At 47.1% G+C, this 27,169-nt stretch overlaps 1 protein-coding gene across 1 annotated transcript in view; it reads left to right on the top strand.

Moving 5' to 3' along the window:
• LOC147729745 (myeloperoxidase-like) overlaps window positions 1-27,169 on the top strand; it is a 177,159-nt gene that overhangs the window by 124,128 nt on the left and 25,862 nt on the right. The window contains exon 8 of the mRNA XM_086958486.1: window positions 19,886-20,059. Coding sequence (XP_086814612.1) covers window positions 19,886-20,059 — 174 coding nt within the window. The remainder of the gene's footprint in view (window positions 1-19,885; window positions 20,060-27,169) is intronic.

Raw genomic sequence — 27,169 nt, 5'->3', positions numbered from 1 at the left:
GTGAGGTGTCTAGAAGGTAGTGTAAACCCCCCTCTCCACCCCACACAACTTACCACATCTGCCGTCGCAGGTGTCCTGGCCCCGGGAAATTCCCAGGAGGGGCCCGTAGCCCCTCCTATCCAGGAAGGGGCCTTGACCGCCTTCCCTTTCCTTTCGGCGGCCCATCCTTAGAAGGGACCGCCTCCCCGTTGAGGGGCCAATGGCCACCTCCCCCGGGCGCTCCCATCCGTAATGGGTGACGCCCCCCCATAGGGATCTTCCAATTACTGCTCACCGATCATGACCTTACCGCCACAGGCCGGATAGTTGACCGGCTATCCGGACCCCCCACAAAAAACTCCTGCCTAAAGGTCATGTTTTAAACTCTTTAGCCAGGCTATGAGGTCTCCTATGAGTAACTCATTCCCTACCCTGGACAAATGGACCCCATCCCCCAAATACATACAGTCCCCCTTGATACAACCATGAGGAATAGAATGCAGTGCACTTGAACGAAACAATCTACCCAATTTGTTATTTACTTTCTTCACCGAATGATTTATAGCAGAAACCGAATTCGCCCCCCCGCCACACCTTACGTGGAATAATATGGGACCATGCAATTGTGCACCCTGGAACCCTTCTCGCCCACCAACTTACTGTGGAAAGTATTGCCTCGAGAAGAAGTCATCTACCAGTGGTCACCAAATCGTTGCCCCCAAGATGGACTATGATTATAGATGGCGGTGACCTTGTCCGCCCTAACAAACCCTCGAAAAAGGATTGAAACTGGTCAATACAGAGCCCGCCCCTTCCGTAGAAGGTCACCCTGTACCCGTATTCCCCAGCCATGTGAATCATGTCACCTGCTTTGAATACGTCCGCGGCGCGCCTCACGTATGAGTGGCCCACGACCCACACCACTTTTTTCGCAGCCGGTGATGTTTGACCGCAGGTTCCCAGGTGTCGGGTCGACTGCACAGTCCGCCCCGCCTCGTAAGCTTGCGAAACTGTAAACCAAACAAAAACAAGAAGCGTGAGTACATGATAGCAGCTTCACAACCTGTGCAACCGCACATACCTTTTGTAACAATTCGAGGACCAACGCCCCAAACTTTTCACTTTTTCTACACTCAGACCCCTGGCTGTAGCCTCAGTAGGAGCCCCTATCCGAAAGGAATGGGTCCCAAACTCGCCGGGGTTCAAGCCCGCGGCCGAAATTGCCATTGTAAGCACCCGCTGGAACTGAAACCTCGTCAGTGGGGTGGCATCAGCGTTCCTCAACAAGGTCCCCCCCCATGATGCCGCCCTCTGCGCTAAATATTCCTCTACGCAAACCACAGGGCACATGGGAGATCTGGGAATCCGATGTATGACTACGCAATCCCCAATCGCACCCTGATCGGCCTTGGACCTGACAAACGAGACAGTCATCGTCTCCCCCTTAACCTGAATGTGCTCTCGGCACAGTCCCCCCACCGTATCCCGCTTGTTCTTCGCCACCAGTTCGCTTACCCGCATCGCCCCATGGAATGCTAACGCAAAAGCGGCCCGGAATAACACTGTTTCATACTGGGATGAACATGTCGCTGGGAGTACGGATAATAACAGGGCCAACCTATCCAGACCTATCGGGTGCCTCTCATCTACTCTGCGACCCTCAAGGCGTTGCCACCCACGTAGCGCTTTCTGCACCACGAAAGACGCTGTCGGGTCCTGGATCCCATGAGCCCTTGCCATAAAGGAAATGGCGGCCCGATGCCTCTGGGCCGTAGCTACTGATTTGCCTGCCTGATGTAAAGACAGCAAAAATTTTACGACAAGCTCTTCCTGGCCCCAAAGCTCCCCCCTAGCAGAACCCAAAAAGGGCCAATAGGAACGGAACGCCCCTTCATATGCCTTCCTTGTTCTGGGTGCTAAACTCTCTCCCACGAGGTTTTGTAGTTCAGGGCACCGAGAGACCAGAGAGCTTCGGGAAAGGGTGCCGCCACCGGGTCCGCTGTGGGCAGAAAACCCCAGAAGGCCTGCATACGGAAACGAGAAAGCGCATCAGCCGCTTGGTTCAGTACCCCCGGGACATGTCTTGCCCTAAAGAGCACATTCAACTGCATGCACAATAACACAATTTCTTTGAGCAGTCTCAGAATCCATTTGCAACGTGCTGCCTGACTATTGATACACTCAACCACGGTCATGTTATCAGACCAGAACACCACAGAGTGATCTCGAAACCCCCCAGGCCATGTTTTCAGGGCCACCAAAATAGGGAAGAGTTCGAGAAAAGCAATGTTACTCGTCAGCCCGCACTCGTGCCACCATGACGGCCATTTTTGAGCCGACCATTGCGTACCGAATATGGCGCCAAAACCTATACTCCCCGCCGAATCTGTCCACAGCCCCAGCTCCTCGGAGGACACCGCCGGCTTGTTCCAGACAATTCGACCATTGAAATCCGCCAGGAATGCCAACCAAATGCGCATGTCCAGGCGAATCTCTGCCGAGAGCCTCGTGCGGTGGTGTCCCTCTTTAAGACCGACCATGGCTTGTGCAATCGAGCGGGAAAAGGGGCGGGCCATTGGCATTACTCTAAGGGCAAAATTCAACTGACCCACAGTTTGCTGCAATTGATGCAAGTTCACCTTAGTCTCCCGAATACATGTTTCAAGGGAGGCCCTGAATTTCACCACCTTTTCCTTGGGTAGCCGAAAGCAACCTTCTTCTGAATCGAGCTCTATTCCAAGAAACTCGAGCGAAGTCGATGGCCCCACAGTCTTACCTGGTGCCAATGGCACACCAAAATGACTCATCAAGCCACAAAATTCTCTTAAAGCCTGTCCACATTCTGGATCCCCGGCTGCCCCCAGGAACAGAAAATCATCGAGATAATGCATAACATGCTGAAAACCCGACTTTCTCGTGAATACCCATTGCAGAAAACAACTGAACTTTTCAAAATAAGCACAAGATATGGAGCATCCCATTGGCATACATTTATCCATGTAATAGCGACCCTGAAACATGAAACCAAGGAGACGCTGATCGTCTGGGTGTACCGGGAGCAACCGGAACGCTGACTCGATGTCTGATTTTGCCATCAGCGCCCCGGGCCCCAGGCGATTCAACATGGCGACGGCCTCATCGAAAGATGCGTACCGCACCGAACACACTTCCGGGTCTATCGCATCATTCACGGAAAGACCTCGTGGGGCTGACAAATTATGTATTAGCCTAAACTCACCCGGGTCCTTCTTGGGGACCACCCCTAAGGGGGAACAAACAAAGTTAGCAACCGGTGGTAAATCGAATGGACCGGCAACCCTCCCTCGAGTCACCTCTTTCCCAATCTTTACCTGTACCACCGCCGTATGCTGCAGGACCGACAGTTGGTTCTTACAACTTGTTCTACCCTGAAAATCCCCCACCGGAATGCGGAAACCATACGAAAACCCATCTCGCAACACCCCAGCGGAGACATGATCCGGGTATTCATTGAGCCAAGGAATCATTGCCATGGTATCAACCGGGGTAGGTAAAGGCGCCCCTCAGACTATTTCAGACCTGTTTGGCGCTTCCCCTACCACCGTTATCACCCGTTTTGGCTCTGCACATGGTCTCGGGATGGGAGGACTGTCCACACCCCCCACATTCGTGTCTAAACTTGCATGACCCCTGGGGCCTTGTACATTTTCCCCTGTTAAAATTCCAACAAATCCCCTTTTTACCTGCGTTGCCACTCGACTTCGAGTGATGCTCGTTACCTGCACCCGTCCGAAAGGGTGTCCCAGAGGATTGGCGGGAAGACTCACCCCCGTTACCCCCCGACAATGGTACTTTTAACATGCCTGAATTCTCCATTTTTTGCCAAGAAATTGAGTCATAACAATCCCAGGTCAGAGCTGGGTCGTGCTCTTTGGCCTTCCTAAAAACATTGTCATAGCAAAACCACTGATTGCCCTCGTATGATTGAGAATACTCCATGATACGTGTCTGATATATGGGCAACTCGGGCAACAACTCAGGCCTTCGTTCCCCCATAATTGAGGTGAATATGCCAAACGCTCTGCCCCAGGTACCTATGTTCTCATCAACCTTAAAGGCGGCCATTTTGGCGCGCCAAACACTCGGATGCAGAAGCTCTTTTTGACCCTTCACATGCTCGATCTCGTAGTGGTCGGTAAGCAAAGAAAACATGTTTACATACTTATCAGCCCAAATCTTTTCCTTAACTTCGAGTGGAACATGCTGGGCTACTTTCTCCCTTCGTGAAGGTACAGACCCCTCCCCCGCAATCGGCAGTAGCCGCTTACCTGAACTAGGAGCTGTACTTGCCGCCGAACTCGTGCCCGCTGCGGTCTCACCCACCGGAACCTGTGGGGGAACAGAAGATGGTGCCTTCGCAGCCTCTCTAGATTCTCGCAATTGCCTCATTACTGCCCTGGCGTCGTCCGCCGTGGTGCCCTCACTATCTTTTCCCAACCACGCTGCCAGTTGTGCAGCCAACTCGGGAGGCATATCCTCCCCGTTCACAGGGGTGACTACAACGGGGATCGGTTGCCCCTCCTTTGGAACCGAGACTGGCTCCTCCATCGGTGTATCGGGGACCGGGGCCTCCCCCCCTAGTGCCCCCCTCTTGGACCTCTTGCCTCTCCCGCTGGGGACTACTCCCGGCAATGCTGGTCCGACAACTCGCTTCGGGCCTCCAACCCCGTTCATTGCCGCCATCTGCTTTTTCATCTCGGCCATGTCCTTTACGAGCATGCGGAGCATCTGATCGGAACCGACCCGCTTTCCGACCTTCTTGGCCGGCATTTTCCAACGAAGATATCTGAAAGAACAAGAACAAAATTACAACGCTCAAAATTGGCTCTTCGTTCCGTCTCGAGCTCACGTGCAGCGGGGAGGTGCAGCTTCAGAGCACAGGAACAAGAGGATGCTTCCTTGGCTTGTTGCTCCTTTTATCCGTCTTCGGGCGGGCGTAAACCCGCCTCCGCCCGCCTCCGGGGGCGTGGCTGGCGGCTTCAGTGTCTAGGACAACCCACTCCAGGGCAGGAAAAAGCGCGCCCCGGCTACGCCGCTTCGGGCATACCAGCCGAGACTCGCCTCCCGCCCAAGATGGCCTCCCGGGAGGATCGGGGTACTCCACCATACGTTCGGGGGGACCGAGTGGTCGCCCCTTTCCATGAGTGTGCCAGGTCTAGTAATCCAATATTTGGGGGCATGACTTTGCACAAGCTGACCGCTGAGTCAGCCTATCACATGGTGAGAAGCCACATCCACGAGCGCACAGTGAAACGGTGCTGAAGCAAACTGGATGGTGACATTTTTCTTTTTAATCCTACAAGCAAATACGAACCTGGAAGTTATTTTTCATAACATCCTGAAAAGTCAATTAACCTGATTACGCATATGTTGGATTTTTATTGTTTTGGTCTAGTCAAGTTAGATAAAAGTTCTTTATTTTTCTAAACCTGTGTGGTGTCAATTTGTGTTGTTATCACTGTGTTACTGTGAGTGTTGGTACAAATACTTTACATATTGCCTTGAGGATAAGCCTGTCTGCTTGTGCCAAGCTACCAAGGGGGAAGCAGGGGCTATCTAGAGTGTGTTTCCCCCTTACCCTGACTAGAAGCAAGGGTCCCTATTTGGTCAAAAGTACCTACCTCTGCCAACTAGAGACCCCATTTCTAACACTCAGCAAATGACCCAAACTATATTCATGAACATCCCCCAGAAGACTCTCTATAGTCACCACTGCTAGAAAAAGATCCGCTGCACAAGGCACTGTGGAGGCTCCTCCTCCAGAGAAACCAAAAGGATTGACATGGCTGGAAAAAGAGTTGCCACAATCAATTCAACTGCAACCATCAAATGTGCCCTATATGGAGCAGGCACTGGGGCTAGAGGCATAAATACATCAAATATGCTCAGAAGACATGCATGGCTACTCATTTTGGGGTTCAAACCTGCAGTGCAAAAGCATATCTTAAATCTGCCTTATGATGGGGAACATCTTTTTGGTCCAGCAGTGAGCAGACAACTGGAAAAGATTAAAAAAAGACACTGACACTACTAAAGCAATAGGTGCTTTACAGACAACAATACAAAGACAACAGCCCTTTCAGAAGTACCAAGGTAGAGAAGCTGCAAAAACCTCTACCACAGAAAATACTTCCTACCTGCGTCAACAGCAACAATACCACCAGCAGGGACGTGGTTACTACCATGGAGGTTACAAAAATAATAAAGGAAGAGACACATTCAACAAGGGCACCTCAACCCCAGAGCAAACCGACTTTCTTACACTTCCACCCAAAAACATAACACCTTTTGGGGGAAGGCTAAAACATTTCCATCTGTTGTGGCAAGACATTACATCAGACCAATGGGTATTAGAAATTGTCAAAAAATGATATTGCCTAGAATTACTTTAACAACCACGAAATATTCCAAATATTCCACCAAAGAAGCAGGCATTAAACCCACAACTTCTACACCTGCTCAAAGAAGAAGTAAAAGTAATACTAAAAAAGGAGCCATTTACATAGTCCCTCACAAATACAATAACAAAGTAGTATACTTCCTTTACTTACTAATATCAAAAAGAAACATGAAACCCTAAGACCCATTCTAGACCTACAGCCACTCAATCCCTACATACTATCAGAACATGTTCACATGGTCACACTACAAGATGTAATACCACTATTTCAAAAAGGCAACTTCATGACTGTATAAGACCCAAAGGATGCATACTTCCACATTCCAATTCATCCACCACACAGGAAATTCCTAACATTTGTCGTAAGTGGACGTCATTCTTTATCAATTCAAAGTACAGCCCTTTGGATTAACAACAGCCACATTTGTCGTAAGTGAACGTCATTATCAATTCAAAGTACTACCCATTGGAGTAACAACAGCCCACGGGTATTCACAAAATTTCTAGCAGTAGTAGCAGCAAAACTAAGAAGAGAAAACATTAATGTGTTTCCCTATTTCGACGATTGGCTGATCAAGAGTCAAAACAAATACAAATGTCTATCAGACACCCATAAGACTACTACATCTATTAGATTTCCCCATCAATGTGAGAATATCACATCTCAAACCATCCCAAATTCAACCTTATCTGGAGTACAATTGTCAATGCCATCTCAGGTACAGCTTACCCCTATCCTCAAAGGGCTCAAAATCTCCAGAACCAACTGGATCTTTTTCAGCCACATCACCACCTACCAGTGAAAACAATAATGAGAGTATAAGGGATGAAAGCATCTTGCATAGCAATAGTGCCTCATGCTCGCTGACACATGAGACCCGTCCAGGAGTGTTTAGCATCTCAATGGTCACAAGTGGGAGTGAACATGGACGTTCTGGTGTAGGTGTCACCCTAGGTGAATTAGGCTTTATTATGGTGGAACTTAGAAAACATTCAATCAGGGAGAGCCTTCAAAGATCCAATCCTGCAAATAACAATAACAACCAATGAAAGACAACGGGACACTGGACACTGGACAACATAACAGCAATTGCTACAAAACATGTTGGAACTACTAGCCATTTCGAAGGCTGTCAAAGCATGTCTCACAAATATAGCAGGAAAGACTGTCCTTCTACACACAGACAATATTACTGCAATGTATTATATACATTATATACAGAAACAGGGGGGAAACCATTCCATATAATTGTCTCAGATTGCACAAATAATATGGAAATAGGCCAACAAACACAAATTCTACCGCCTAGCACAATATGTACCAGGAGAGGAGAACACAATAGCGGACCTCCTCAGCAGAACACACCAGCAGGTTCATGAATGGAAGATACACAGTACATTACTACAAACATTCCTCCAACAGTGGGGAACACCCACAATAGTTTTATTCGTAACAAAGGAAAATGCAAAAGGCCAAAGCTTTGAATCCAGACATCCACAATCCAATGGCACTGCTCTATGGATGAACTGGTCAGGGATGTTTGCGTATGCTTTTCCTCCCCTCCCATTAATACCTTCTGTGGTCAGGAAACTCGGACAAACTACAATGACTCTGATTGTGATCGCACCCACATGGGCATATCAACCATAGTACAAACACTATTGGAGTTTTCACTGCAACCTCAAGACAAGCTACCCAGTTATCCAAATCTGCTTACACATAGTGATAGCAGGGTGGGACAACCCAACCCTCAACAGCTCAATCTTGCAATCTGGCCCCAGAAGTCATAGAATTTGTATACCACAATCTATCAGAGGATTGTATGACTATTCTAAAAGAAATAAGAAGACCTACAACAAGAGCTTGCAATGCAGCAAAATGGAAGCGTTTTGAACATCACTGTGCAAAAAAAACATGAATATTTCATCCCCAATAGAACAACAATTAATATGCTATGTGTTACATCTACAAAAGTCACAATTATCATACATCTCAATATGCCTGCATTTATCAGCTTTTGCAGCATATTTACAAAACAGGAAACACCAGTCACTTTTCCATATTCCTGTAATCAAAACCTTCATGGAAGGACTAAAGATTCATTCCACCACATAATCCTCCAGTACCAGCGTGGAAGCTAAACAATGTCCTAACATGAATTATGTGGCCACAATTTGAGCCGCTACATAATTTTCAACTTAGAAAGTGGCTATCTTCATAGCAATAACATCCTTATGAAGAGTCAGAGAAATATATGCCCTCACAATTGAAGAGTGTGATTTTCAAGTCTTCTCAGACAAAGTGCGTTTATGGACTAAAGCCACATTTTTACCCAAGGTTATGTTACAATTTAATTTAAACCAAACCTTGAAATTACCAATTTTCTTTCAAAAACTCCAAACTGTTGCAGAACGTTCCTTACATTCATTAGATGTTAAAAGCGCACTTATGTACTATGTTAAACGTACAAAACCCTTTAAAAAACGTTTTTTTTCTTTTTTTCAAATCCAAAAAAAAGGTAACGCTATATCCAAAGCAGGGTTATCAAAATAGATTGTTAAATACATTAAAATATGTAATGCAAAAAGAACACTACCAAATATGCCAAGAGCTCCTTCAACCAGGAAAGAAGGAGCAATGGCATTCTTAGGAAAAGTTACCTCTCAATGATATTTGCAAAGCAGCAACATGGATAAACCCACACACTTTCACAAAACATTAGTGTGTGGATGTTCATTCAAGACAACAAGCCCTAGCTGGACAAAAAGTCCTTTAAACATTATTTCAAACAACTGCACCATCTCATGCCTAAAGCCCCATGTTTGAGGGTACTGCTTTACAGTCTATGCATAGCATGTATATCTGCAGCCAACACGTGCTACGAATGGATTATGTTACTTACCCTGTAAGCATATATTCATAGTGTGTAGTGCTGCAGATTCACAAGCACCCGTCGCCTGCCTGGCAGGTATTAGATGGTGATAAAATACCTACAAAGCAGCACGTGTAACAAAATCGCTTTCTAAGCAGACTATGCCCTCACTCCATTTATTGCATGCAAAAAGAAAACTTTCTGAGGAACAAAGGGTTCAACATGCGCAATACCTCTAGGGGGAGAAGAGACGACGCACAACGCCAATCGTAAAGCTTCCTCGAGAAAAGCAACTTACAAAGTCCGGGCCCAACACTAGATGGCAGATGTATGCATAGCATGTAAATCTACAGCACTACATGCTACGAAGAGATGCTTACAGGGTAAGTAGCATAATCCTTTTTCATCCCTTTCTCTTGCGCATGTTCGATGTGAACGGCCACTGAAGAGTGGCATCCCTGTCTCAAAAATTCCCAAATCTAGCTTGTGGCCAGGTATTTAGCATGTTGCCAGTGCACAATAAGCCATTCAAATCCAGAACAATTTAGATAATACACCTGAGATGCATGACCAATCTACTGGCCTTTAGGAAGGCATTGAAAACTTGGCTTTTCATAAACTAAGTTGGTCAATACCCACACTATTTGAGCCCCTAGCAGGTCTTCACACAGTGCCAGGACACCTTTGGGTAACAGTTTGCGCTTTACAAATGCAATTAACATTAACATTAACATAATCCTTTCCGTTTCAAAGTTTCCAGCAAAAATGTCTCATGAGAATGTTTAGCAGTGGGTCCCTCCACACGTTTCAAGAATATGAGTAAGTAGAAGTTTTTGCATCTGGGTCCACCTCAGCATCTTCTACCCTTGCCTTCAGAAAGAGGGTGAACCGCTCTAATTTAAATATTATAGCTCACATTTCTTGCAGTTTTTCTTTGATGCTTTCCACTGCAATATCTGTCGTATTTTTCCTTTCGGCTGCCTTCCTCAACTTGCCTTTGATGAGTATCATCTCTAAGGAGACCGAGTCTATCTTGTGGTCTAGGGTCATTCAGGAGTCTGCTGTCACCTTCATGATGTCACCTGCTGTAGGCATGTCTGAGGTTTCTGCTCAATCATCACAGGATCGCTCCCTCAAAGGTTGCTTCTTTTGGGGCAGATGTGTATGATAGAATCTCGTTGGCCTGAGTATGTCATCCTAGTTTATCTTTCACCATGATTGAAGTTTACTATTTAGTATAATTTCATAAATAATAAATAACTTAACAAAATAAATTACATCATACAGGTTGCCTCATGGGCTATCTGGTGATGCTCTCAGATTAATCTTTAACAGCGTTCTAGATATATACTTGTAAAGCCAGCCAAGGACACAAAATTCGACAACACCTTTGTACTGAATTAAATTGGCAGCTCTTGAGGCTGGGAATCCAAGCCTAATTTGTACCTGTCATATTAATGTGTGGCCTCAGTTGAGTGAGCTCTGTTTGTCAGGGGACCATCTCTGGCCTTACAGAGCATGCGCATGATGTGAAATATGCAGAATATTTACTTCACTCTGGTCTGAGCATAACCATGATACAGGTAAGGCTGCATCATGTATCCATTATATCCACTAAGGTGAACAACCTTTACAGCGCAACTTTTACCACCCAGTGCCTTTACAACGCGGTATTTACAACGCAAACCATTACAACGCACTGCGCTGGGGGGCGCTCTAGGATAGGGACTTAGTTTAATTTACCATCTAACACCTTCCCTAGTGTCCACGGGGACTGGTGTTGGAATAGTAAAGTAAACTTTTCACTATCCGGCACCCCAAAGCGCTATGCGTTGTAATGGTTTGCGATGTAAAAAACGCGTTGTAAAGGCATGCGTGGTAAAAGCATGCGTTGTAATGTCATCCATCCATCTACTAACGATTTCAGGGTAAAACTACTTGGAATTTATATCCTCCATTTTGAATGAGGGTCCACATGATGGAGGGCTCCATCGGTCAGGGTACTGTCTAAACCTCACCAAACACGAGAATGGCATTGTGCACAGCTGCAGCACAATTCTTCTTTCCAGTGCTCTTTCCAGGCTAGTGAACCCCACCCAGTGCTGTAGCAACAGCACAGATCAAGCAGGCAGAGTAACATGAAAACCTGTGGCTAAACTTACTGGACTAGCTCAGTGGCATTTCTAGCAGGCCTATATGGGGTAGAAGATGCCGAGCATTAAAGATTAGTAAATAACAGGAGCCCCAAAAAAGGCAAATGTCCTAAGCTTTATGAAAGTCTCTAAAGAACCCCAATCATTACCCCAGTAAAGATAGTGCAGTCGGGAGCTAACATTGTGAGCCCTAGCATAACATAGCCCCTCGTTAAGGGCTGCCCAAGATTTGGCACAGACCAGCTGTGTTCACCATAGCAAGGACCACGGGCGCATACTGGCGTCAAATAGCACCTGTAACTAATGGTCAGGGGGAGACCCCCCCAGAGCTACTAGCCTGCAAAATAAAAGTGGGAAGAGAACAAAGAGCAGAGCCACACTACTCAAAGACGCAGAGGGGAGAAGGTAAGGAGAGAGAAGACAGAGAAGAAGAGGAGGGTAGAGAGGATGATGCAGCATCTCCTTGGTGCAGGGAAGCCCCGGGGAAGGGTGAGCAAACGCCCCAGGCCCGGGAGCATGTCCAGTCATGTACCAGGAAAGTATACGGATTCCCACCCCCCCAACTGCCCCATCTCGTCCTCACAAGGTCCTCTCCCTAGAAGTAAGGGGTCAGCAAAGAGTTGGAGGGCTCTCAAGCGAGGGGGAACAGAGCAGGCATGCTCCAATTTAGAGAGGTGTGAGACTAGGGGCTGCCAAGTGCGCTCAAATTGAGCATCCGTGTGGGTTAGTCTGTGTGAGAGGAGCTCCATCGACATGACCTGCCATAGTCGAGTGAGCCACACTGAGGACGGGGGAGAAAACGCCTTCTTCCACTGAAGCGCTATCACCTGTTTTGCAACGGTAAACATGTGCAAGATCAAGCGCCAGTCCGAGTGTGTCATGGCTTTAAGGGAGCTCGGACGGAGCCCTAAAACTGTTATCCCCAGGTCACTCTGTATAGGGAACCCCACCGTCTCCCTAATGTGGCTCAAGACCTCTTTCCAAAAGATTTTAAGGAGTAGGCAGGACCACCATATGTGCATGAAGGAACCTTGGGCGGTGTGACAGAGCCAGCAGACAGGAGCAAAGCCAGGGAACATATTTTGCAGTCCAAGGGGGGTATAGTACCAACGGGTCATGATTTTATATGCCGTCTCCTGCTGTGCAATGCTTTTAAAAAGGCACAGAATTTCCCACCATAACTGCTCCCACTCGTCAGGGAGAATATCTTCCTCGATGGTGTTGGTAGGTGTGTCGCGGCACTGCATGTGAGTGTTGTAGGTCTTGAAGATCAGCCCTCTGCTGCCTTCAAAAGATCGGACTAAGGTCTCAAAAGGAGTGAGCTGGCGAGTGGCGCCCTCTATGTAGGAAGGCGTGTGAAGCCAATGGTGAATTTGAAAGCATTCTAAGTGCGCTGTGTTAGGGAGATTAAACTCCTTCCTGCACTGCTCAAAGGGTTTAAAACTTCCCCCTTTGAATAGTGGTGCTATGATACAGCACTCATCAACTGGACATGCAGGAAAGGAGGCGGGGTGCAGAGCCGGTGGAAACTCTGAATTATGCGCCAAGGGTGTGTTAGGGGAGGGGAAGGAGGTAAGGCCTTGGGTCACTGCTACTCTATTCCAGATCTCCAAAACAGTCCTGGTTGGAGTGGCAATGTAAGCGCTACAATGCCTGGCCCCTCTCGGCAGCCAGGCTAGGTCCCACAATGGGCAACAGGCCACAGCCCTGTCCATGTGGAACCAATACTTTTCGCTTTCGCGAATCACCCATTCCGAAATATAGCGCAAATATGATGCCCAGTACTAGACCAGAAAGTCAGGACAAGCTAGCCCTCCCCGGTCTAGAGGTAGCATTAAAACCTTTGTAGAGAAACGCGGTCTCCCCCCCCAGACAAAGAAAGTAACTTCCCGCTGAAGGCACAGGATGTCCCTTTGGGGAATAGGCATTGGGAGCGCTTGAAAAAGGTAGAGCACCTTAGGAAGGATGGACATCTTAACTGCATTTAGGCGGCCTAACCAGGAAATGGGGATCGATTTCCAACGGCGGAGTTCATCCCGTACTAAGTTTCTACATGCCGGCCAATGGGCCTGCATCCACGAGTCTAGGGTAGCCGTAACATTGATACGGCTGGAGTGGAGAAGTGGAGAAGTGTGGCTCAAATGGTTAGAGCGGCAGACCCTGATGCAGAGGTCTGGTCCGGGACCAGGGTTCAATACCCGCCTCGGGGGGTCTTGGGCTCAATTTCCTCGGACCTGATAATTCTCGCCACGGTGCCTATTCTAATCATGGGTCCCACTCTGCAACTCTGGGCAATAGCTTGCTTAATCTCCACAATGGCCCCAACAGTGCTGGGATGCCTAGCTTCACCTTGGGGGTGCCCAGGAGTGGACATTCCACAGGGGAAAAGCCAGGAAGGGTTCCTAAGCGGTATACGGACAGTGCCGGAACACCTCAGTTGGAGGTAACTGTGCGCTTTACAAATGGCATTTACATTTACCTAGGTAGCGGATGGAAAGTGGGGCCCATTGGAAGGGGATAGCATCCCCGAGGTCCTCCAGCTGCTGCGGTGAGGGTAAGGTTAAGCGCCTGTGACTTGGCAAGATTGATTTTCAGTCCTGAGATCAATTCAAATTGGGAGAGTACATCAAGTAGCGCGGGGAGAGAGCTTGCAGGGTCCGTAAGTGTCAAGAAGAGGAGGTCATTGTCGAAGAGGACAATCTTATGTTCAAACCCCTCCTCCCCCCGCCCGAGCCGAAGACCCTGAATTTCCGCCGATTTATGGATGGCAATCGCCAGGGGCTCCACAGCAAGAGCAAATAGTAGAGGGGATAATGGACACCCCCTGGCACGTGCCCTGGTGAATGGAGAAGACCATGGGCAGATTTTATGCTGACACTGTACTACTAAGGGGCGATTTCAATTTGCTACAAGACCCGCTGCTAGATTTCATTGGAACTCATACTACTAGTAAGCCCCAGGTCGCATGTTTACTTTTAGATATTAAAGATAAATACTCCAGGAAAGATGCATGGCAACATAAACACTCGAACACACCAGCATACACTTTTTACCCTGCGCCACATTCGTTATGGACATGCAGCAACTTCTGGCTCTTGTCAGACACTGCCCTACCCTGGCTGGGCAACACCCGGCACTTACCACTTACTTTATCGGACCACTCCCCTGTCTGGATAGCCCTCAATATCCCATTTGGTGGAGGACTTGAGAGGAGATGGTGCTTACCGGGTACTGCCCTCTTGGGCGCAGTGTTCTGTTTGGAACTTCGTGACCTAAGTGAGAGAGAGAGAGTTCCCTTAAGGACCCCATTCTGGAGCACTTTAGCTTAAATTGCAGATCAGTGTCCCATCAAGCCATTCTATGTGACGCATTTAAGGCATATATCTGGCATATTTGTATTTCAAAACATGCTGGTGTCCTTCGGTATATATGAAATTAGCATAAAACGCATAGAAGCTGACTTAGAAGAGTTAGACATGCTCAATATGCCACATCCTGACCTTACATCTCTCACAACTCCTAGACTAATTCCAAATTGAAGCCGACAGAGAAGTTTGCTATCTTGGCAAATATGCCAGAGACCGGCAGTAGGGGGAGGGCGAATGCCCAGGACGCACATGTGCGCGCCTACTTTGCCCCAATTGTGGACCGGACTACATAACAGACCTTCTGCTTGATGATGGTAGATGGGTCACCACTTCATTATTATAAACAGCTATATTCCACTAAACTTGCGAGAGATGGTGATGCCAGACAGACTTACCTCAAAGAGATTGCTACGGTGTGGGCAACGGATGCTTACCATCAGTTGTTTAGCAAACCCTTCTCTGCGGAGAAGATAGCGCAAGCTACTGACGTATTATATGGCTCAAAGGCCCCTGGCCTTGATGCTCTAATGGTTATAGTCTATAAAACATACAAGTCCATTCTCATTCCCTATCAGCTAGAAAAGTATGCAGAAGCTCTTGCGGATGGGGTATTGCCACACTCCTTGTGAGAGGAGGTGAGTACTCTTCTACTCAAGCCCAGCAAGGACCTTCATCTCTGCTCTTCATATAGGCCTCTCAGTTTATTGAATTTCAACAAAAACATTAAAGCCAAAGTAATATATACCAGACTGGCATTAGTGATTGTTCAGATTATTTCCCTAGTCCAATCAGGGTTTGTCCCTCGCAGGTCCAAGTCCCATAATCTCCGCACAGTGTTCACTGTGCCTAACCGAGTATCCCCAGGGGTCCCTGCGGCTGCTGCACTATTAGCTGCAGAGAAGGCTTTTGACTCCCTGGAGTGACCCTTCCTTTGGGTAGTGATGGAGGAGCTCGGACTCCCTAAGGGATTTATTGCACTGATTGCGCTCATCTATTCACAGCCAATAGTACGCTTTCTACTAAATGGATACATCACTCAGTAATTCATGATTATGAAGGGTACACAAGGGTAGCGATGGACCCACTGGTCTGTCACTTACAGGATCAACACTTGCATCATGGTCTTCGTTTTAGACCTCGTCTTTTGCTCATTCCAATGTATGCTGATGATATTCCTCCATCAGAAACCAACAACCTTGATCCCATTCTTCATGAAAATTGTCTGATTTGGGGAATTCTCATGTCTACAAATAAACTGGGCAAAGTCAGAAATGTTTCCTCTGCCTGACATTACACCCATGGTGTCAGGTAAATACCCACTACAGTGGTGCGGTGACTCCATTAAATACCTTGGTATTATACTTCACAGAAATAAGGAACAAATCATCCGTTTGAACTATGCCCACCCCACCCCCAAACAGACTCATGACCCAAATTGAGCGATGGATAGGAGTTCCACTTTCCATGGCTGGCTGAATAGCCATTATTAAAATGGTTGTCTTGTCCAGTTTTTGTTACCCTTTTTAAAATATTCCACTCCCTTCACCTAACTAATTTTTCCTTACACTCAAGTCTGCTGCTGCACCTTTTCTGGGTGGGTCGACGACCCAGAATTAGATGGGACACACTCGTCCTCCCCTACAACAGAGGTGGTTTTGGAGTTCCCAACTTTCAAATATATTATCCTGTAGCACTGGGGCAATTTGCATCATATTGGTTTCACCCATATGCCAGACTCCCCTACTGCCTTTCCTGAAAAAGACCAAGCTAACGATCTCCCTCTCTCAGCTATCTAACTGAGTGGCATCAAACTTGACCCTGACGATATTAAGAAATTTCCCCCACGAGCTGGGCATGGCGGAAAATCAATTGCCTGCTCAGGATGGACCCACTATATTCCCCTACCATTGGGCCCGCCTCTTCGGGAAAGATTAGTGCAATGTGCACTTTGCAAATTTGAATTATACACAATGGTTGACTTCTTCTCAAATGACCACACTCTCTCACACATTGACTATATTAGATTCTCCCAAGCCACACATATGGATCTTTTCCTCCTGCGCCGGCTCCTTGCCGTATTGCTCGCAGGCATTCCTTCCTACCCTATAGGCCCTGCTGACTTCTCACCTCTGACTCTTTTGATCTCTAAATTCGGCGGCTGTAGACAGGTTCCTGAACTCTATCACATAGACCTGCCCATGACAAGAGGATAAGTGAACAATGGGGGAATGACCGGGCCGAGCATTAACTGAGGAGGAGTGTCATTATTGCTCTATGCGGCTCAAAATTGCTTCTCCCAATCACTACCACAAACTTCTCCATTTAAAATGTGTGCACAGGGCATATGTCATCCCATTAGCACACTTGCTTAAATAGACTGCACTAGATCTTCCAACTATCTGAAGTGCAATGCACCCAAAACTGATTTTGCGCACCTTACTTGGACCTGTCCACACATTGAGACCTGTTGGATTACGGTATGTGAACGTCTCTAATTAATAATCAGTGTTACATTCCACCCAGACCCCCTTCTGATATGCAACTCTACTTCCCCTTACCTCAAGACCGAAGGATATTTGGCAACCATTCAGGGATTATTTATTAGCCACTGATACTGACATACACATTTGATCATACTTAAAACTCTCACATTCAATTTCCATTGAGTTGATGTTCCATGAGTGTTCCACATGAAGTTACAATAATATGCAAATTCCTTGCTCTCTCTATTCTACACAACCTCTGATATACCAATGCTGCACGCATAGAAAGAGTAAAAAAACGAGGAGAAATGAAAACATTTCTCCTCGTTGTGCCTCCCTACGCCTCCCCTGGGGAGGCGTAGCATTCAGATGCATTTCCAGATTAACGATTTCTTGTAAATCTGGCAATGTGTCTAGTTCCATGGGTGTTGCGTGGGAACACCCACAGCAACATCAATGGAACGCCCCTTCAATGCAAAGTGCTGCGTGTAAAGGGGCTATATTTTCAAGGACAGGAAAAGTCACTCAGGGTGGCTTTTCCTCCCCTTGTAAATATGGGGCAGCAAAATGCGCTCCTGGTGCCTCACAAAAAGTGATGCACCAGTGGCGCAAGAGGCTTGTAAATCTGCCCCTTTGTTTCGAAGCTTTCAATCGATATAGTTTCTATCCATAGGTTTAAAATGTACCTTACTTTTCAATTTCTCATCTTCGGACTCTAATTCCAAGTCCAGGTATTTGAGCTGCAGTTTCGATTGATTTTTCTGTTGGTTGTTCTAGCAACACTGGCTAGCTGTTGTCGCATTATCTTCCCACTTGACTACAATTAAATGTATATAGCCTCTAAACATCATGAAAGTACTTAGGTAGATGATACCTGGCAGGAAAATACCTTTTTTTCAAAGGAACAATTATAGAGATTTGACAGACTCGGCACAAAATGTGAGTACATGATTTCCTCCTTTCATTGTTGAAGAAATGTTTTGTTAGGCTTTTTCCGTTAGTTGCATCATGAAATATATGAGTATGTTTTACAATAAGATGGTTTCCCCCTAAATTCCTCTACACAGATTAAGAGGGTTCTTTGAAGGAAATCAATATAGAGATGTTCTATATTGAGTGTAAGCAAGATCTGTTTCGTAGAGTGAAAGTCAATGATCTTTTAAAAACTGATTGTATCCATGGAATCCTGCACACACATAGGGCCCAATTCACAGACCTAACTTAAGACAAAATCCTAAACTTACTACTTTTGGTATTCACAGAAGGCATTTAGAAGTAGTAAAGTTAGGATTGTGTCTTAAGTTTGACTTAAGACAAACTTAAGACAGACTTAAGACAGACTTAAGACAAACTTAAGACAGACTTAAGACCGACTTAAGTTAGGATTTTGTCTTAAGTTTGTCTTAAGTTTGTCTTACGTCTGTCTTAAGTTTGTCTTAAGTCTGTCTGAAGTCTGTCTTAAGTCGGTCTTAAGTTTGTCTTAAGTTTGTCAAGTCAAACTTAGGACAAAATCCTAACTTTACTACTACTAAATGCCTTCTGTGAATACCAAAAGTTGTACGTTTAGGATTGTGTCTTAAGTTAGTTCTGTGAATCGGCCCCGTGGGCATTACTATGACTAAAGGACAGACAAAAAGCTCAAAATCTAGTAAAAGGTTCTTACAAAAACCCTTTACTGCAGAATATAGGCCTCCCCGTAAGGAATGCTCTAAATCAGTGTATGCTAGTTTCAGCTTGTTACAGTATTATTCTTTGAACATATCCTCCCACAGAAAGCCTGAAGCTCTGATTTAGGTCAGTAGTATGGGTGTAGCACACTTACACCCAGTTGGTGTCATAGATTGACCCGGGGAATTGCATTGCAACGCTTTTATTCAGTGAGGAGAAATTAACAACCTGAACTTTCAAAGGACCAAATGGAGTGAGGGAAAATCCAAGTGTAGGTTCTAAGGTGATCAACATTGATAATTATTCACAGACTTCCAAGGTGTGTGATTGGCTGCTTTAAAAATGTGCCCTTTCTGGTTTACAGCCATAGTGAAGCTCCTTTGCTATATTACTCGCAGGATGACAAATCAACAGTTCGCAATTAGCATTTAATGGAACAGTCAATGATTTAAGGGATGTTCCAATATCAGTCATTCAAGAAATTCAAAAAGTAAATCCAAGTTGAAAAGGACTAATCAAGCACACTACACCAAACAGTACCATGCAGTCCAATGCAAACATTGCAAGTGCTCAGGTGCAGCCCAAGTACAAACCATACATGCACTCCAAAAACAAAACTCTACTTTCTGCGGAATGCCCCCAAATTTACAAGGGTGGTTGAATGATCACATATGCCATACGAAAGTATTTACTCTAAACAATCAGAAGATACCTTTAGATTATGTTAACTTATTTAACAGAACGTGCATGGTTTGCCTATTACTGAAGGCTAATCAGAAAGTCTTTTTTTCATAACCCTTCAGACAGGCCACGTCTTAGGTAAACTGGTAGATTTTTTAAGCTTCCTTATTTCTTCAACATAGTAACATAGTTATGATCACGGTACAGATGTAATAATCATATTGATAATTTGGTTTTGCAGGTGGCATCGACCCTGTACTTCGTGGCCTCATCTTGTCAAATCGTACAGAGCTGAACAGGGAGAATCAGCTGATGGCGGATGAACCGAGCGAGCGTCTCTTCGAAGTATTCGAGAGCTTTGGACATCATCTAGTAGCTAGGAACGTGCAACGGGGCCGAGATCACGGCATCGCAGGTATTAATGCAATAGAGAACAAAACATGCTTATAGGAGAGGAACCGAGCTAAGCGGGTAAACACTGATATCCCCAGTAAGAAGCCAGATAGAAGAGAATAAAGCTTCGCAGACAAAAGAGTAGAGACAGAGAACATGAAGTATAGGTCAAAAAGACAAAGGGGAGAGAGAATACGGCTTCACAGGTAAGAAACCAGGGAAGGATGGAAAGAGAGATTCCTAAACTTGAGGCTTCAGTTATTAAACCATAAGATAGAGAGTCAGGCCTTCCAGGTAAGTAGCCTAGGGGACAGCAACATGGTTTTCAGGTAAGAAACTGTGGAGAGGCTCTGTTCTCCAAAATAAGAGCACATATTGTAGATGTGCCTTAAACAGACTTATTCAGCTGAAAGCGAAGGCTTTTACGTAAAAATGTGTTTGTCAGTGTATAAGGTGGTAGCGGTGGCAGGTGACATTGGTGATAGGTTGGGGTGAAGTACTGCTACTTATATCGGCCTCTGACTGCATCAAGCAAGTAAAGTAGACCATCATGAGTGTGGTTGTTTTCTGAGTAGGTTCAGATAACTGTTGTACTTATTCCTGCTGCTCAGTCTAGAATGTTTGGTGTGAGAGCCTGTTGGAATGTTGAGTGTGTAAGACTGCCAGTTGGATGGAGGGCTGAGCAGCAGGAGGCTGCTCCTGGTGGGGTTTCCCTATCTTATTCTTAACTTACCATCTTACATGAATAAAGTATCTACAAGGAACTACAAGGACTACGCTACCTTCATTTACAACATTTTGGCGACAGTTTGGAGAACCTACAGCGTGCAGAAAACTATCTACAAGAGAACTAAGGAACCTTCAAGGACAAAAGAATTTCAACCTAATGGGAAGAAATTCAAGGAAACTGAACAGTAACAGAGGACTCTTAAAAACAAGGTAAATGACTCTAAAATGTAAAGTTTTGCTTAATCTTCTTGGCACAACAAAACCCTACCAGTGACCCCGAAATCGGTCGCCCTAAGCCTCATGAGTGCCACATTTAGCCTCATGAGTCCCTGATTAAGCTTACTAGCTGAAGGTCAAAAACCACTGTAACATTACTGTCATAATATCATAAGAGATTTTGACCTTTAAAATACTGCTTCACACCAGTTACCTGAGCCTGCGAGTGCCGCACCCTGTGTTGGGAGCGTCAGAGTGTGGATTCTACTTTGTGGACAGCTTGGCGGGTTGACCTTAGCTGATCTATTGGATGTGAAGAATACCACGTTACTAGGAAAGACCGACTCGTTTGGACAGTTTTCAAGTTGTGTGTAATACCGTGACAGCACCGTTGGTACTAGTCGTGCACCGTAACATGTGGAGGTTCTACTACTGCTGTGGAATTTAAATTGAAGACCCCCAGAGTAATCTAAATTGAAGACCGCCAGAGTAATTTGAGCAGCTTGTTGGGCAATATCGGCACTCCTAGTGAGTCTTCACACTTGAGTGAGGAGCAGAATCTGCTTATAGTGTTGGTTCATCAACCTTGAGTACTTTGCTTCACTCATTTTGATGCATGGTGTGTGCGACTGCCTCATGGCAGTTGAACCGCTGCTACACTTTCAAACAAGTCATGAGCCATCCACATTCGCATTCACTGAGCGCGCGCCTGTCTTACCTGCGTTCTGCTGTTCTGCCATTTTTGAGCATGCTGATGCTAGGAGCCATCCGGCGCGGCGTCACCGGTGCGTGCAGCCATCGTTAGGCCTTTTCCGTTAGTTGCATCATGAAAGATATGAGTATGTTTTACAATAAGATGGTTTCCCCCTAAATTGCTCTACACAGGCTAAGGGGGTTCTTTGAAGGAAATCAATATAGAGATGTTCTATATTGAGTGTAATCAAAATCTGTTTCGTAGAGTGAAAGTCAATCATCTTTTAAAAACTGATTGTATCCATGGAATCCTGCACACACATAGGGCCCGATTCACAGAACTAAATTAAGACAAGATCCTAAACTTACTACTTTTGGTATTCACAGAAGGCATTTGGAAGTAGTAAAGTCACTACGGCATTTACAATGCAGGGGATTGCTGCGAAGTCGGAGAGCAGAGTTTCAGTCACGGAAATCAGTATCTGCGTTAAGTGGATGTTACGGTGAGCCAGAGGATTGCAGTGAAGTCGGAGAGCAACTGCCTCCATACAAACATGATCGGCGGTGACTACTTTATTTATTTCAGTTTATTTTGTTGTTGTTCCACTAATTCACAAGTGTAATAATTACTGTAACAGGCATGTGTAGGGGTGATATGCATTAGAAAGGTACAATTTGTGTAACAGGTACCTCAAGGTTATCTCCGATTGAAGGCATTTTTTTTTTATTTAAGGAATTTGTCAACAATATTGTCTTCTTGATAGGGGGCAAAGATCGAGCCTCGGCGGGTCTTCTGCTCAAAAATTCCACGGACCTGATAATTCTCACCTCGGTGCCTATTCCAATCATGGAGTCCCACTCTGCAACTCTGGGCAATAGCTTGCTTAATCTCCACAACGGCCCCCACAACACTAAGGATGCCTGGCCTTCACCTTGTGGGTGCCCAGGAGTGGACGCCTCACAGTTAAAGCCAGGATGGGTTCCACAGCGGAATTTGTCCAAGCGCCTAGAGACCCTTGCAGGTGAGTAGTGTGCTATACAAGTATCAATTTACATTTACATTTACAAACATGCCCTGGTTGCTCAATGTGCTATATAGTGTTCATGGCAAATAGGTTTTCTTTCTTTGTTCCCTTTACATTTAACTCTTTTTTTGGTGGTTGTTTTTTTTGTCCTCATTTGCCATAACCTCCTTCCACAAAGAGAAGCCTATCACCATGTGTGTCTGCCTTGAGAGACATAGAGATCTTTTATCCCTCATGTCCTTTCCCAAACACGATTTGTTAATTGGCGGGAGACCAAATCACAAAGATGGAACAGAGGGAGATGGGCAAACCCCTTTTTGCTCCAACCAACGGTGTTCAACCTTAAGGAACCAGGATTTTGTTTCGAAGGGGGCCACGTCTTGAGGTCCCTAGAGCATAGTAGGCATAATCATAGGACCCGGGGGGAAAAAAAATCCTATCTCCAGTAGATTAGCAAATCCCAGAAAGACAAATTTCTTTTACTACAGTATCTGGCCAAGTCTGCCTTTGAAGTTTCATATAGCGACATTGGCCAGGCTGCGTGCGATGGAGCATTAGAATCCACCCCATGTTTACAGATTTGTCGTCTTGCCAAAATAATAGAATGAAAAAGGAGAGTCTTTGCTTGGCCAATAACGCTTTCCTCCAATCCAAAGATTATTAATGGAAGAGTGATGTTCAATGGTATATTTAAGATAGACTCCAGGGTAACCTTTACTTCTTCCTAAAAAAGCATAATGGCAGGACAATCCTTGAACATATGTATGTCTGATGCTGCCACAAGGTTACACTTATTACACTTCTTTCCTGGGAGAAATTTTGAGAGCCTTAGGGGGGAGAGATAGGCGTGATGCAGATTAAACAAATGATTGCGTCTCAGCCATGCTGGTTTAACTACTCTGTAAAGGAAAGTGAAGGATCTCATCCATAAATCCTCGCACTGAAGGGCCAATTAATTTCCCCATAGCTCATCTGGCAAAGTTAAATCCCCGTCTGCCTCCTCCACTATATTCCAATACTAGGTTGCCACCTCTTTACCTCCCTCTCGCTTTTCTACCAGTTATTGTTCAAAGTGACTGTGCTTCCCCAGTTGGAGTCCCCTCCTACCTACTGCTCGGGCCCAACTGTCCAGCTGTATCAATTTAAACCAGGATAGAGCCGGGCCTACCCTGTCCAGCAACACCTCCCAGTCTTGTACCCTTCCATCGAACAATAGCCCTCCCCATCTGGTTATCCCAGCCTCCTTTAAGGGGATTGCCAGACTGTCCTGCATGCATGGTGGCTGCCCTGGAGAATCCCACACAGGAGCAAAATTTGAGCAGTAATGTAACCCAACTTTCTTTCTGATCTGCAGCCAGTTTAATATGGCAGACTGCAAGGTCTTTAATCTCACTTTCTTGTCTCCAAACTTAAATAGAAATCCGTCCGGTGGAATATCCACTCCCGCTGACATGGACCTGAACATAACCCCCAAAGATGAACTTAATGGAGTTTTAAGGAGCATCCTGGAATAAGTCAGCGGAAATGCCCAAGCATAGTTCAACAAATCTGGTAATGCCAGCCCTCCATTCTCCCTCCTCCTTCTTAACTTCTTCCAGGCCAGCCTGGCTGCTTTATAGTTTCATAAAAAATAATTATTCTCACGCTGGCTTTTTTCCAGTTTTTTACTATATAACACCAAGGGGATGGTATTAAAGATAAAAGTAGGGGGGCGTGGTTTGGGCGCCGATGGTGGAGGTCGCTTGAGCGCTCGGCTCCGCGATCGAGCCGCCATTAATCCTGATCCCTGGGCGATACGGGCACCCCGACCCCCAGATCGTTGAATGCTGCGGGTGCTGAACCGGGGGGCAACTTTGGGGACTTGCAGCGAGGCCCGATCGAGGTGAACGAGAGTCTACGAGGCGAGCGGCGCAGAACCCAAGATGGCGCCCGCTCCATCTCCGTGGTCCTGAAGTAGCCTGAGGACCCAGGGCGACTCCGGCGACACTTTCTCCTTCCCTCCCTTTCTGGAGGAACGACATCAACGTCGACTGCTTGAACGGCTGGTGACACCTGTGAACTTTTTAAGCCGTGCTCATTGAGACCGCCGCTCAGTCGAGCCCTGAACACCACGTACAACCAGGGAGGGAAGAGGGAGCGGCCCGACACCTCGCCTTCTTCAAGACAACGCCGATCGCCACTATCATGGTCCTGGGAATCGGCAGCGAGTGGGCCTTTTCGAACCAGACTGGCAGAGTTCTGAGTCCTGGCCGCTCACCGGAAGACAGCGAGAGTGGCTGGACGAAGATCGGCCTAGTCACAAAATCTACATAGGCCGAATTGGTGGTCCGAAAGGCCTGCAACTGATGTCGCAGATGACTGTATCTTGTGGAGATCGAAGACCCAACTGCGCACTACTGCCTGACAGTGACCCTTCTCCCCCCCCCCCCCCAGCCCTTTTGCTTCCAGGGGACGTGCTGTCGGCCTTGCCCGCCCCATTGCCGCTACGGCCTAGTGGGGGAGAGGGCTCGTCGAGGACAGATTGATTGACCCTCCTCTTGACTGGACGGCCTTCGGGCCCACCGCTGGAGACCGCAGCTGCCATGGTGAAACCGAAGAGTACTAAGGGTGGCTCCCAGGCCGCATCGGACGTGGAGGTGCCTGATAAAGAAGATCGGTTAGACCCGGAGATGTCGGGGAGTCCACACATCCAGCAACAACTCGATCAGATCCTGGCGGCGATCAAGGATACGCGGTCGGCCCTTCAGCAAGACATTGCCCAAGTCGCGACGAGCCTGGGCTTGCTTAGAGCGGACCACGTTAAGCTCTCAGACAGAGTCAAAGAAGTGGAGAGCTCGGTGGGAATCTTGGAACCGGCGCAAAAACTTTGGCTGCCGCCATGAAGGACGCTCTGATCCGCATAGATGCTCTGGAGAGGAGAGCGGAGGACGCGGAAGGGCGCAATAGAAGAAATAACATTTGTGTGGTGGGCCTGCCGGAAAAAATTGAAGGAGGGGACATGGTGGCCTACTTGGAGGACTGGCTTAGAACAGTGGTGGCACCTGAGGGGCTCTCCTCCTTTTATACCCTAGAGTGGGTGCACCGGGTGCCGGCTAGGCGACCGCAAGAGGGCCTACCCCCACGCCCGGTGGTGGCGCGGCTCCTACATTTCCACGACAGGGATCTGCACCTCAATGCCGCCAGGCAAAAAGGTTCATACCAGGTGGCAAATAGCCGGGTGAACATTTTTCCGGATTACACTTATGAGACCCAGCGGAGACGAGCCTCCTTTTTGGTGATCAAGCGAGAACTGAGGAGCGAGGGCATCCAATACACCTTGCTTTTTCCGGCGAAGCTCCGCATCATCCTGGATGGCACCACCAAATTCTTTGATACCCCGGACGACACATGCAATTGGCTTGAACTATACAGAGCTGGCAAGGATGGCCCTGGGTCCTCCCTCTCGACTACCTCAGAGGTAGGCCTACAACGGAGGTCTAAGAGGATCCGGAATAGGCCGAGGCAGACCTGGCCAACCCTCGAAAGTGGAGACTGCGGCGGAACGGCAGGGGTGCTGGAGATGGTATCCAGTTTGTCAGGCTCCCAAGGTAGCCCTATAACAGAAGACTCGGAGCCGGGCGGAGGTAGGGGTCACACAGACACGGAGGACTCAGAGACTGATAGTGTGAACCTCCCGTGATAACTCCAGAGACAGCGGAGGGCCTGCTTGATGGCCAAGGGTGATCCCGGGTGAGCCGGCTTCAACGGAGGGGGAGGCGATGGGGGGGATGGGTTGAGACTATTTGGGAACAACTGCTGGGTGACTGAATGTGGGGTGAGTTGGGGACAAGCCCTTCTTTTAGCCCTCACAACTTAGGGCTCGATCGCACTTTGGTAGCTTTGAGGTGCGGAGACCCCCTATCGACGCCCGACCCCCTTTTTGCCCTTAAGGCATACCTGCGGTGGCTACCGTCAGGATAGTTTTGGGTTGTTTTGTGGGCGCAGTTTGGATGGGAACTAGATGGCACTATTTGGGACCTGTTCTGGGGAGGGAGGGAGAGGGGTTGTGTTGGGGGGTTGTTTGGTTACTGTGGGGGGGGGTTACGCCATCGGTGCGGGGCATTCACTGTATTTTAGCAGTACTTGAGCATGGCTGGAGGAGGCTTGAAGAGGTACCATGGGACAATGGCTGATCTTTCCACACTAAAGTGCATGACCTGGAATGTGAGCGGGTTGCATTCCATGTCCAGGCGACATAAGGTCCACGCTTACTTGGTGCGTAGAGGAGTTCAGATTGTGCTATTACAAGAGACACACTTGACAAAGACAGAGGGGTTGGCATTGCAGCGTACGTGGAGAGGGCAGTTATACAGCACCACATACTCAGCTTATGCTCGGGGTGCGCTGATCTGGGTGCGAGCCAGGGTTTCCCTGCAGGTAACTAAACACACAGTGGATCCGGAGGGGAGGTTTGTGGCCATAGCTGGTAA

The sequence above is a fragment of the Lissotriton vulgaris genome, chromosome 2_1 (genome assembly GCF_964263255.1).
Source record: "Lissotriton vulgaris chromosome 2_1, aLisVul1.2, whole genome shotgun sequence".
NCBI classification, from domain to species: domain Eukaryota; kingdom Metazoa; phylum Chordata; class Amphibia; order Caudata; family Salamandridae; genus Lissotriton; species Lissotriton vulgaris.
The sequence above is the reverse complement of the archived record's forward strand: the minus strand, read 5'-3'. Positions and strand labels throughout refer to the sequence as shown.